Consider the following 13,240-nt stretch of genomic DNA (forward strand, 5'->3'; position numbering starts at 1 on the left):
ACTATTTCTTTTACTAATTCAGTAAATATTAAAACTTATTTTCACAGATTTTCTTAAACACGAATTCAAACCATTTGAACAATGTTTTGTTGTCAAAGTAAAAAAGGAAGAAAATGCAAATTTGTTTATTTCGTTTTTATTTCATTAAATGACAATGATATTTGTTATTTAATCTGCTTCTTTTTCTGATTTACAATTGTGTTTACACAAAGACACAGCACAGAAAAGGAAAAAAAGACAGAATGAACAGGAGGGAGTCACAACAGCAGCAGACAGTGGAGGAGAGAGCACGCTGCAGCCGAGAACAAGAACCCTAGAGTGAAGAACCCACCGCCACGTGACGGTGGCTGGAGGTTAAGGGAGGCAGTTTAGACTGAAGGGCTGAAGCGCAGTAAAGCAGGTGGGCACATGCTGCAGGTCTGTAGGCCATTTCACTGCAGACAAACTGAGGCTGACGAAGTGACAGGCAGACAAAGGTCAGGAGGAACAGAAGAAAGAACCGGAACATGCTGCAGAGGAACCAATCATCAGAACCTTCTTCTTTTCTCTGCAGGTCGTCTTTGTAGCATGGTTGAGTGATATACCGACACCGACAGTGCCACCTACGGCTAGGACCAAAACAACTAAAGACACCTCTGCCAGTCACTAACACGTGAAAAGAATTGATTGACTGTTGTGTGTATATATATATATATATATATATATGTCCAACACCAGGGGAAAGATCAGTGATGTCATCACAGCAGGTTAACTGAGTCATTTGGTTTGACCGTGTCTCTGGAGCCAAGTACACTGTTTCTTGTTTATGGGAGGGGGAGTCAGAGAGTTCAGTTGGAGTCAGGACCTTATTGACCTCACTTCCAAATAGCCAACATTCTTTTAAATTGAACTAAGTTTTTGGAGAAGAGCACGACTACTTCTTCTCTGGGCTTTAATTTGGTCACAGAACTTTTCCTACAGGACGGCAACAGAGTTTTCCATCAGTTGACTGCATTTAAATACCTACAACAGAGAGTTAGGTCTAAGGTCAAGTGTAAAGTGATAAAGGTTAAAGTAGATCATTAGAGAAAAAAGGAATGACGTCCAGGACTTTTCCAAATCAAGGAAACGTTTCACACGCTTCTAAAAAAAAAAAAAAAAAAAGTAACACTGCTGCAGATAAAAAACATTTCTGCTGATGAGGAGGAAAAGATGCAGAATACATGGTTTATAATCAGAATTTTTACCAAAGAAAATAATAAAAGTTGTCTTTTTATTTCTCCCCTTTGTGTGTTCCTGCGACTATGACATTTCTGTGTTTCTGTTTATACCACAGTGTTAGTTACACCTCACAGCCCACAGCTGGACCCTTTAGAGGACCAGACCGTCGTAGGCTGGACCCTCGGACTCAGGTGACTCCCTCTGCAGCCGCAGATGTTCCAGGGTGTTGTGGAAGTGTTTGTTAATCTGCTCTGTCTCCTCACTGGCCTCCAGGTTTGGGAGATCTTCCCTGATCTTCTGGATTAGCTGGTTTAGGACCTGGACTGTCACCTAAGTAAAGATGACAATGACATCATCACCACCACCATCATCAATCATGTATAATTCCCTCAGGTCTTAAAGGTATGCAAAAAATGGAAAGGTTTATCTAAAAATACAGCAAACCTGCCTAATAGATAGCCTGTTAATAGATAGCCTATTAGCACAGTCTAACTTTTGCTAAATAACCAAATCAAAGTCAGAAAGGAGGACAGCCCAGAAAATGCATAAAACATCTTTAGCAATTGTTAACCCTCGAGCTAACGTTTAGCTTATTGATAACTAACTTAATATAACTTCTGGTTAAAATTTAGCTATTTTTGGTTAACTCTATTTTCACTAACGTACAGTTATGTCAGACAAAAGTTTTGTTTTTGAAAAGCACATGATTCAGTTTTTTCTACAGCTAGGTTAGGTTAGACAATGCTACGCTAAGCTAGGCTTAAAGATGCTAACTTTACATTTGAGGTAACACAGTTCATTAGACAAAAAGTGAATACCAGACTCAGGTTTACACTGACTGTGGACAGGGCTGGTTCTCAGCTGCTACAGACTGACAGATGGAGTGCGATGTTACGATGTTGTTCCTACCGCATCGTTTTCTCTTTCGTAGAAACAGACGTATCTGTTGAGGATTTCGATGAACAGCTGGACCTGCAGTGACGGGTCCATGCACTGGTTGGCGATCTTCAGGGCTTTCTTCAAACACTCCATCACACGTTTGCCATCGCGGATCTGAGCAGAGGTTTTAGAGCGTTAAAAACAGTTGTTTAGATATTCCTATCTTACAGCATGAGCTATCTTTCTTCTTCTACTTTTTGGCCGTTCCTCAGCTAACGTTCACTTCATGCTACTCACCTCTTCTCCATTTTTGTCTGTGCTGTGTCCAGACCAGAAGAGATGAGCACAGATGCTGACGGCTCGACACTGGTCGGGTTTCTTCAGCAGTTTGGAAGCAGCCAGAGCACACTGGGTTCTCAGAGGCTCGTGGTTCTCCTCGCTGAAACAGCGCATTCTCTCAAAGGTTCCAATGATCAGTGTGATGGCGGCGAGCTGGGCCTTGGAGTCGCTGATCTCATCCTCATACAGCGAGAAGGCCTGAGCCGGGGGGGAGCACATGACAGAAGTTAACTAACAACTAACTAAGGTAATTGAAGGCAAACAGTGCCTCAGGATCCAGTTCTAAGTCAGTTCTTCAGTAGGACTAATTTAGCTGTGATGCACAGACACATTTTCTCACTGACTTTTATCGCAGACCTGAGCAGATTAAAATTAATTTTTGATTTCTTTTACAGCTACATCTGACTAAAACATTACTTTTAAACCCAATCAATCACCGTATCATTACAAAAAGTTTAACCAACGCAGCACTGATGTGTAGAATTATGGAAACTTGAATTACTGCCACCTTGTGGGAAATACTATGAATTTTATTCTTGGCTATAAACCCCACAGACCATTTCCTTTTACCTGCGACATGAACTCGTAGGCTACAGTTTCGTGGTTCTCGAAACCAATCTCTCCTGCAGCCAGCGCCCCCTGCAGGAAGAGTCTGAGAGGAAGCTCAGCCAGCTCGGCTTTGAACAGTGCACTGATGGTCTGGTGAGCGAAGGAGAATATCTTCTGACACTTCTTTTCCCACTTGTCATCCTGCAGAAGACAGTGACCTGTTTAGGATTCAGTACACACACGTGTGCGTGTGCGTGTGTGCGTGCGTGTGTCACCAGTGAGGAGTTCTCCTTGTATCTGAAAGCCAGCTGGTAGGCAGCAAAGGCCAGAGGAGGGAGTGTGTAACGAATCCTTTGGTTTCCACCAGCCCCAAAATGTTTCCTGGCCGTGTTGAGGATCTGGAAACACGTCACGAAAAAACGTCAACCATAGATTACCACAGTGTGGGTAATTACCCATGGTTTCATTACCCATGGTTTCATTTACTTAATTTACCATTGGAACCTTTTAATTTATTCATATTAGAGTCTGTGAGTGAACTTCCAGTCAATTCCAGCCTTATTTGGTAAATTTAAATTTTGGAGAAAATAAACCTCAGTCAACAGTTTCAGATTATTACGATGCATTTGGTAAATGGTTTGACTAATCTAATCCTGATCTAATCCTAAATGTTGAGCTGAGGACTGACCAAGTACTGCTGGTCAGGGTCCTCAGAGTGAAGCAGGTGGATGAAACGACCCACAAGGCTTTGCTCTTCAGCAAAGTCCTCAGGGTCGGGGTCATCTGCGGGCTGGTCCGGTTGGTCCTGGATCAGTGTGGACACTAAGGTCAAGATGGCGTCCACCTGAAGACACAACAGGAAGTTCAAATGTGTTTTTAGTTTGGTTCATTACTTCGACTTCCTCCATTTCTTTCTTGAGGTAAGCGTTTCTGTGAAAACAGCAGGGGGTGCTGTGTCGTCAGAACGACGCCCACGTGCTGTGACTGAAGTTCTGAGGTGGACACTGACCTGCTCCTGGGCCACAATGGTGGTGTTGTAGTCTAGTGTGTTGCTGAGCACATAGCAGCTCATGCTTTTGCGGGATTCATAGTCAAAATACTCGAAGAGTGGTGGGAAGTGTTTGAGCTGCAGCACGGTCAGGACGTTGTTGTAGGTGTCCACAGGGATCTTCAGCAGCCGCGTCAGCTCCTTGGACACCGCGCTGCTGGTCGCAATGCTGCGGTTCATGAGAAACAAATGTTAAAGGAAGGTTTTAGTGGACGCTACTGCAGTTTGGACTGAAACCTGTCACTGACAGACAGCGTCCCCCCCTCCCTCCCGCCCCCCCACTCACTGTTCCAGGTTCAGCTTGTTGAATATCTCAACAGTGCTTTCCAGGACTTTGTCCACATAGTCCACGCGGTCAGGGTAACACTTCATGGCCAAATTGATGAGAGACACCTGGAGAGACACCACGTCCTCTGATGGCATGTCCTGACGAGACTGAGTAGAGGGATGGAAGGGGAGAGACAAAGAGCATGAACCTTTTCAAACTTTGTTTTTATTATGTTTGAAGCCAACCTGACGGCAGCGGCTGTGGAAACGTCCACGGTTCATTTCTACAGCACCAGTTCATTTACCTGAATGACCGTCGCCACCTGCTGGGAGAAGATGTCAAAGAGTTTGATCTCAGCTGGAATACCAGGACCATCTTCTCTGTGGGCGAACAGAGCCAGTCTGAGGGAGACGGGGGAAAACCTGAGCTTCGTCCAACCATTGTTGACACACACTTACACACTTCACAGATTCAACACATCTAAGAAAACGTCAAGGGTCACCTGTCGATGAGGGCGATGATGATGTTCTTGACGTTGACGTTCTGATGGAGCTCAGCACAGGAACGCAGGAAGGGGTTCAGAGTCTGGAGGTGGAACTCATCTGGAAAAACCTGAGAAAAACAAAAATATTTTGTCCCGTTTTATGAAACCAGGATCAGGGATTAACCTGAAAACCAGGATTCTGTTTTAAGCCATAAAAGGCTACAAAGGCAGTAGTCTAAAGTAGAGGGTTTGGACTGAGCGGATCCTGGACCATACCTGGATGATGCACTCCATCAGATATTCCTGAGCCAGAGAGTCTCTGCAGTTCACCACTTGCTCCAGAACCCCAGGAAGAACAATCTGTGGAGGTGGAAAAAAACGACACACACAAAAAAAAAAAAAATTTTTTTTACAAACCAACATGGCTGCTCACGATCACGTTCCCTCACAGGTTCTTGAACAGACTACAGGCCGTCACAGGGATTTCAGTTTGTTTTCTAAGGGTTAATTACACTTTGGCCTCAAATGTCTGTGAATATGATTTGACTTTCTTGACTTCTTTGTTAGTTAGCCATAATAATGTTGAAACATTTATTTGTGAATATATGTGGAGAATTACACACCTGTTTGTACTTGTCCACATTGACCCCCTCCAGTTGACTGAGGCGGACCAGGTTGGTGCCCACCAGGATCCTCAGCTCCTGCCGCTCCTTCTCCCTCTTCTCCCGGTCTCGGCTGTGGCCCTGGTGCTGCATCCTCACCCACAGCTTGTTCATTTCTGCAAAGTTGAGCAGGACGAAGTCCATGGAGTCGTTGATGTCGCCCGTCATCTCCTCTGAGCCCCTGCAGCACAGACGGTTCATGTCAGGACACAGAGCTTGACTTTAACGAAGAGAGAATCTCTGAGTGTCAACGTCAACAGAAGCAACAACAACGCTACAATCATACCACCGACCAGCCTTTTGTCATTGTTCTGCTGTTTCTTTCTTTTAGATTCTTCAAGGCCAATTATTTTTGTTGTATCATTGGTCCAATCAGGTTCTGTGTGTTGTCTTGCTAACTCAAAGCTTTGTGGGTTTCCTGTTCTGTCCAGCAGTGACCTACAGCAATGACCATCTTCAACACCTGTTGTTGTCCACTGATCAAACACTGACGTACTCTGTCTGCTCGCCGTCGTCTGGCAGGATGTTGCGGGTGCACTGCAGGAGGTAGTTTCTCAAAAACAGACCCCGCAGTGGGTGTTGGACGCCGCGGCACATTTCCACAAGGTCCTTCAGAATGTCCTTACGAGACTGAGGGAAGGAACGGACATACACCACGCCCACTGTGATCAGAAGATACCTGTAGAGAGACAGAAGGAGGACGTGCTCATGGTGTTGCAGCAGATGATGTAACATGTCAACAGAAGGCTAGGACAAAAGATCTGTACTGAACATGTTTCTGTTGACATTCTAGAATGTTCTAGAATGTCACTCCAGCTGATACTCACAGTCTGGGGATGATGTTCCCTGCGTACTGCACCAGCTCGTACAGGTCGGCCACCTTGCGACCCTTAGCGAACTCGTCGGTCAGATAAACCTCCAGGTAGTGGAGTTCATCAGAGATGGCCATGTCTACAAACAGGGTTAAGATCTGTGACAGTTATAACACTCTAATTCCTACAGACCTGCTGTTCTCATTGAACACAGGGAATACTACAACACTACTACAACAATATACTACAACAAATCAGAGCAAAACACTGTTGCAAAATGAACTAAATAAATAAATAAAAATCTAATTACGTATTTTTCCTAGCTGTGTCTCATCTTGCACTTACTCAAACAAACCCATGGGGGTGCTGGACACCACTGAAAAAAGACAGGTGTAAAAGGGGAGGTGGCCATGTTATGTGATAGCTGCTCACTTTTAGAAAGAGTTTTTAACTGTGTTCTCAATAATGAAATGTCTGTACAGAGAACTGTTTAGACATCACGCGGGGGTTGATGGTTCACCGCTGCCACATTGACATGGTTCAAATGTGTAACTTTTTGACTGTAGTGATTAAAAACCTTCACTAATATTTACCGCAGACTTCAGACAGACCACTCAGGACAGCACTACACCAGAGAACCATCATCACAACCAGGTAAAAATCAATGATTTTTCTCAACGGACTTTACGTTTGTTTATGTTGATGTTGTGGGACAGTGGTGATTGACAGCTGTTTGGTTTCTACTGGTCGATGTCAGTCAAGGATACAGAGCTCGTAGTAGCTCTTTGGCGACAGCATGGATGTCCTCAGCTCACCCAGCATGTTGGAGGCGTGTTTGAGAGCATCCATCAGTTTATTCTTGTCCTGCAGAAGAGTCAGAGTCAGAGATGAAAATGTATAGTAGTGCTTGGGATCGCACCACTTCTGCCGTGCTGTGTACTACATAATAATTTGTATAACTTCAACTTTGTCAAATATCATTACCAGGCATCGCTTCATCTGAAAAGACTGAACCTTGACGGCCTGGACAGCTTCATCCAGAAGCTTCTCCTGCTCATCCTGAGGAGACTGCTGTGTGGTTGGCTGTGAACGAATTGTGAAGAATCTTTGATGAGCTTAGTATTTAAAAGTAAAAAGATTCCATGACAGAACATTTGACATTAAAGTTAATGACCCAACAGCTCACTCAATCATTGTAAAAATCCAATAGACACTCAAAACTGTTATTTGCTAAAATACTTCAAATTCTTGTTCTAACAAAGAACAGACATTCACTGTAAACCATAACAATGTTTGTTGAAAAGAATCCCTTTGTATTCTGAGTTCCTCAGAAACCAAATACTTCACTGTTTTACTTTATTCCATTACAGATTAGCTCTGACTGAAGAAAAGGTTAAACTGCCCTTCAGTGAAGGACACTAAAGACAATGTAGTGGATTTTAATGCAAGTGTCTGATAAATGCATCAATGTAAATAAAAGATGAAGAACGTCTTTTTTTTAAAGAACGTCCTCCAAATGGTCGTGGTTCTAAGTTCCAGTAAAGGTTAGTTATACACAACAGTTTGAAGGACTACACTGCCACTCACATTCAGCAGCACTTTCTACCTTTTCAATAGTCACATATCTTTTTAATTTTCTGCATCAACTTTTTGCTAGTGTAGTCCACAAATGTTTAATTATTTGGTGTTTACTCTGTTAAAATGCCTATTCAGCTTAAATTGTTTACTTCCATCTCAAAACTACGGGTTTTATCTAACCCTTAACGCCTATTTTATTTATGACTAACTGTGAGACTTTTGTAAACGGAGTTTTGTAGCAGGGTTTGGTTCAAACACCAAAAGGGAATGACACTTGAACGGAAGAGTAACAACTGAACGTCACCCGCGTCGTTCCGGAAATGTCCCGTGTTGTAAATAGGATTGTTCACGACGAACTTAAAATGGTAACAGGTTTTACTTTTTATCTAAAAGTACGAACAGAGAATTTACTATTTGCGAAGGAATAATACGCTGCGCTCGATAACATCGCTGGTAACCCTGTTAGCTTAGTTAGCAGCTGTATGACTTTAGGCCACAGCGGTTAAAACACAGCTTCCTTCACCTTATTTTTACACTGCAGTTCACTTGTTGCACAATATAGATGTGAACGTTTTAGAAAAAAAACACCAATTTGCAGAAGTATTTATTTAAATGAAAAATACAATGCTTACCATAATGATGGTTAGCTGAGTGTCAGATCAGCCGCAGTCAGACGCTCCGCTGTCATGTGACTCAGGAACCGTGTTGCCTTCACGGTAGGCTTGGACGTTTGCGCGACAAATAGTAAGGGGCGTGGTCAGACGCCATGGTGCATTTAGGCACATTGCAAATCTGAAATCTGAATTATGTATTATATATTAAAAATCGTTACTGAGAAACAGTATAGAGCCACACCAATAATGCAAAACTTTTAGATGTGGGTTTTTCCTGTGTGAAATATTTAATTTTTAGAAAGACCATGTCACCCATTTTGACACTCAAGACCCATAACTTTGATAAATAGCTTATGAAAAAATAATTAGGATTCAATTTATTAAAAAAGATCAAACAATTATTTCTTTAACATGAAGTGAATAAATAAAGCTTAGTTTGCACAAGAAAATTTATAATCCTTTAGATACACTTACCACAGTCTAAATGTTTCAGCCGCTGTGTTGAATTATCTTACAACCACTGTCTGTAGTGGTTAAGGATACTTTTTAAAAATTCAAATGACGCAGTTTCTAAACATTGTAGCTTTTACTGCAGATGAAGTGGATGGGTGTAGATTCGCCGTAACCCTACCTAACGGCAACGGTAGAGGGCGACTCAAACATTGTTTTGATAATGTCAAGCAATGAGAAGTAGAAGAAGACAGAGAACGGAAGCGGTTCATGGAAAACATGGCGGCGCCCTATGGCGACCATCGACTTATGGTGATAACACCATTTAGTTCAAAAACTGCTATTCTACAGCAACTGTTGTAGCATCTTCACGCACAGTTTAGAACACACGTATCAACGTGAACTGCTGTGAAGATGTGGCTGAGCAGTAGAGCTTCGACAGCTTCGGCAGGGGTGGCTCTGAAGCTGCGACAGCGGCAGAAGCAGCAGCGTCAGTTCTTTGGCTCCCTAAGGAAGTCCGGACCGCCGTGGAGGCTCCTGTTTTTCGGCTCAGATCACTTCGCTTTGGAATCATTAAAGCTTCTTACAGCCAACAGCAGGTGGCGCTCACTCACACGACTAGAAAACAGTGGTACAGATCAATGTCATAGTTGACAGCAATTATTAGGACGTCAGTATTTGATACTCTCGAGTCCGATCTAGTTCCAGTCCTAAAAGGAGACCAAGTCCATTCTGCTGAATGTCCAAAATATATCTAGTGCTTCACTCTAGAGAAGTTGGAGATGGTCTGGGCTGGGTCTTCAATGTTAAGTTAAAGGTTAATGGTTAAGTAAAGCTAGTGCTGGGTGTTTATAGTACCGGCTGCATTTTTATAAACAGCAACAACTGACTTTTTTGTTCACAAAGATGATCATTTTGGGTTCTACAACAGAATAATCGAACAACTGACTTTTTTGTTTACAAAGATGATCATTTTGGGTTCTACAATTTACAATCAAACTCCTACGATCAAAGACAGGGTGAATGACAAATAACCTCGGTGTTGTGTTCACAGGAGCTCCAGTGAGAAGATCGTGGAGTCTCTGGAGGTTGTCACTTTGTCCCCTAAAGTTCCGGTGACAACGTTTGCTCAGCAGAACCACCTCCTGGTCCACAGCTGGCCACCGGACCATGTTGATGGTCGGTTTGATGTGGGAGTTGTTGTGTCCTTTGGCTGTTTACTTCCTGAGAGACTGATCAACAAGTTTCCATAGTAAGTAGCTTGTTTAGCTCTGTGGTAAAATGAAGGCTCTGTGCCTCCCTGTGTTACTGTTGCTCAGTGCCAAAGACAGTCACACAGTTAAAAATGAACTGTTCCTTCTAACGTTCTCTCTTTTTCTCAGTGGCATTCTGAATGTCCACCCCAGCCTGCTGCCCCGTTGGAGAGGCCCAGCACCCGTATTCCACACCATATTACATGGTGACACTGTCACGGGAGTGAGCATCATGCACATCCGTCCTCACAGGTGAACTGAGGTGAAGCCACGCAGTGTTTGTAGTCATCTTGGCCGGTTTTTAAACACATCTTTAAATCCTAGGTTTGATGTTGGTCCCATTCTTAACCAGGAGATCCACAAAGTCCCTGACAAGTGTACTTCAGAGGAACTTGGAGCTGCCCTTGCAACAAAGGGAGCAAAGCTTGTGAGTTTCATCTCGAATAACATTATTTCAGATATTTTTAAAAGCAACAAAGATAAAAGCAAGGTCTTTTAAATCGAAAAATTAATTCTTAAAATAAAATACCAAAATATAAAATGACTAACATACTAGAAATGTTGAAGATTTAATGACAACCCTTTTGTCATTTAACCCTAATTTTTCTGTTAATCCCACTACCTCTCCATCTCATCATCTAACCACTCCTGTACCATCAGTTTGTCTATTCATTTATATTATTCCATCTTTCACTGACCATTTGGTCATCTATTTTTGTCCATTTGTCCATTGGACTAGCTGTCAGCTGAGGGACTGTTAATGTTATGTACAGACGGTTAAAGTCAGTTTGAGACACATGGCGTGTTATTTTGGGCTGCACAAAACTTCTAATTTTGAGGTGACTGTCAACTGTAGTTTGTTTTGAGAGTGAGCCAGTGTGAACAGTCAAAATGACTCCATAAAACTGACCTTATGAATTCTGTTCCTAATACAACGTTGTGTCTTGTCTGTATGTTGGCTACAGCTGATTGATACTTTGGAGACTCTGCCTGAGAGAATGGCACAAAAAATAGAACAGAAGGAGACAAGTGCAACATTTGGTATGTAGACTTGAACTAGAGTTCTGACTCGTTGATAGCTGATATAACTAACTGTATATGAAGTGGAAGATGTGCATCAGTCTCATTTAGCAAACTCTTTTCAACAGCTCCTAAAATCAGTGCATCGTTGAGCTGGGTGTTGTGGGAGGATCAGACCTGTTCACATATCGATCGTCTGTACCGAGCTATTGGATCCCAGGTCAGTCACGACTGGACTTCTCCGTACACCAGCATGGCTTTATACAGTATCTGCAGAAAGACACGGTAGCCGCTAATTGGCCATTAGCTCTGTGTATGAGTTGCTTTACAGTCACCTCCTGGTCTATTGACTTTTGGTAAATGTTTAAATATAATTAAATACAAAGAGTGGGCAGAAGAAGTCCTGTGACACTGAAAGGACTCTGGGTGTTAATGTTAATATAATATCTTAATAACCTGTAAAGAGTGGGTGTGCAGTGGACTGTTAATTAGCAACAATTTTTCTCTGTACCTTTTTAGATGCACTTGAAGACCATGTGGATGGGCAGGACCATCAAACTGCTGGACTTTGTTGGAAAATGTCACATTTCCTTATCAGGTTATTTTCATTAAATAGTATGAGACATATTTAAACAAAAGCCTTGTTTTTTTATACAATCAAAACTTATTTTTTCCCTTTTTGTTTGAAGATCCCAGCAGGATTCCTGTCTTTGGGTCGGTGACCTATCAGAAAGAGTCCAACACTCTGGCTGTTCGATGTCAGGTATGTGTGATTGGCCCACATCCAACAGCTTGTTTTGTTGAAGGGACAGGTCATGAACTCGTCCAGAATCAGCATACTCTGAGTTTATATGACCCTGACTATTTATCTGTCTGTGTGTGTGTGTCTTTTGTTTGTTAAAGTTTTATTTTAGCTTCAACTCATTTGATTATAACCTGTTAGTAAGGACAGTAAAGATTTCTTATGGTTTTTTTTGTGTGTGTTGGACCAGGATGGCTGGGTGGGATTTAAAGGAGTGCTTTTGAGAAAAAGACTGACGGCCGCTGACTTTTACAATGGCTACCTGCATCAGCAGAGGGCGCCACATGAGGCAGGGGCAGCAGGACTGTTCATCAGCAGGCTGCCAGCAGCTGCAGCTCCTCATGTTAAAGGCAACTTGGCGTCGTCATAACGACGCAGAGGAAGTCATCTGATGTAGCGTGTCTGTTTTAGGACACTTGTTCTGTGTTCATTTGTAATGAAGTCATGATGAGACTCATATGGACCATTTGGACAGCGGCCTTGATGAATCCTATTTTTAAAACAGCCCAGAACGCTGGAGTCTGAGTGCAGTTTCAGTGTTGCCCACAACAGACTTTCTAGAACTGCTGACTCATCAATATGACAAAGATTCATGTTGAATGAATTGTTTGTGTAAAGCCATACAGCTGTGTTTAGGAATATGACAGCTGTCAACTGTACCATGAACCGTTAGTTAGCTTCACCTGTGGTTTTGTAAAGAGGATCTAGGAATACATCAGGATGGTGTTGAGATATCAAAATCTCCTCTGAGCTTCTGCACATGTTCAGTGGAAGATGAATGATTTCCAGTCTCCCATTGAGAGATATGACTGCTGGATCCAAAACCAAAATGTTTTTATGTCAATAGATTTACTGCATAAGTACAATATGCAATAAAAAGCCTCATGTGGACTACACTGCATTTATGATTTCTTTATATATATGTAATACTGAATTTAAAATTGTAATCTGTTAATTAAGAAAGACATTCAACAAATGTTTTTGAGACCCCAGCTGCACATAGGAAATATTACTGTATGTTTCAATGATGTCACAGCTAGAGACTAAAAAGGCTTGACATACAATCGGTAATTTTTCAGATACCAGAAAGTACATAAAAAAAAGAAGTGGTGTCAATGGTTTTAGGTGCATTAAAACATTTTAAAATGTTGTGTTGTTTATTTAATTAAAAAAACTGTTGTTGAAACAGTTGAAAAGAACACAGTATTATTTGTACTGCTACTAAATAAATGGTACAAATCATTACAACCTTTGTCAACTGATTCAATTTTTTTTTGACCGG

The 13,240-nt window shown here is 42.1% G+C and overlaps 2 protein-coding genes across 2 annotated transcripts; one reads left to right on the plus strand and one right to left on the minus strand.

Moving 5' to 3' along the window:
* Positions 1–463: 463 nt before the first annotated feature.
* On the minus strand, positions 464–8,566 carry vps35 (VPS35 retromer complex component). The gene is made up of 17 exons (XM_025055585.1): positions 8,452–8,566; positions 7,226–7,324; positions 7,009–7,105; positions 6,257–6,380; positions 5,926–6,108; positions 5,391–5,610; positions 5,044–5,127; positions 4,786–4,895; positions 4,588–4,684; positions 4,302–4,450; positions 3,977–4,184; positions 3,656–3,811; positions 3,243–3,365; positions 2,989–3,168; positions 2,377–2,616; positions 2,110–2,253; positions 464–1,530 (listed from the first exon to the last, which is right to left on the minus strand). Exons 1-17 carry the CDS (start codon positions 8,452–8,454, stop codon positions 1,351–1,353), a joined length of 2,397 nt encoding a protein of 798 aa, XP_024911353.1. The 5' UTR covers positions 8,455–8,566; the 3' UTR covers positions 464–1,350.
* Positions 8,567–9,016: 450 nt separating this feature from the next.
* mtfmt (mitochondrial methionyl-tRNA formyltransferase) lies at positions 9,017–13,208 on the plus strand. Its single transcript, XM_008310424.3, has 9 exons — positions 9,017–9,482; positions 9,938–10,135; positions 10,266–10,388; positions 10,461–10,563; positions 11,102–11,177; positions 11,285–11,376; positions 11,676–11,754; positions 11,846–11,919; positions 12,149–13,208. The coding sequence occupies exons 1-9, from the start codon at positions 9,298–9,300 to the stop codon at positions 12,326–12,328; spliced, it is 1,110 nt and encodes a 369-aa protein (XP_008308646.1). The 5' UTR covers positions 9,017–9,297; the 3' UTR covers positions 12,329–13,208.
* Positions 13,209–13,240: the final 32 nt, after the last annotated feature.

Source organism: Cynoglossus semilaevis, chromosome 5 (genome assembly GCF_000523025.1).
Source record: "Cynoglossus semilaevis isolate Cse_v1.0 chromosome 5, Cse_v1.0, whole genome shotgun sequence".
NCBI lineage: Eukaryota > Metazoa > Chordata > Actinopteri > Pleuronectiformes > Cynoglossidae > Cynoglossus > Cynoglossus semilaevis.

Excerpts from the sequence above, each read along its gene's own strand:
- vps35 (XM_025055585.1), bottom strand. Across the intron at positions 4,185-4,301 it reads AACAAGCTGAACCTGGAACA|CATTGCGACCAGCAGCGCGG; the intron begins GTGAGTGGGGGG and ends CATGAACCGCAG. Across the intron at positions 1,531-2,109 it reads ACGAAAGAGAAAACGATGCG|GTGACAGTCCAGGTCCTAAA; the intron begins GTAGGAACAACA and ends ATCTTTACTTAG.
- mtfmt (XM_008310424.3), top strand. The coding sequence starts at position 9,298 with ATGTGGCTGAGCAGTAGAGCTTCGACAGCTTCGGCAGGGGTGGCTCTG. Across the intron at positions 11,178-11,284 it reads GGAGACAAGTGCAACATTTG|CTCCTAAAATCAGTGCATCG; the intron begins GTATGTAGACTT and ends TCTTTTCAACAG. Across the intron at positions 11,377-11,675 it reads ACCGAGCTATTGGATCCCAG|ATGCACTTGAAGACCATGTG; the intron begins GTCAGTCACGAC and ends GTACCTTTTTAG.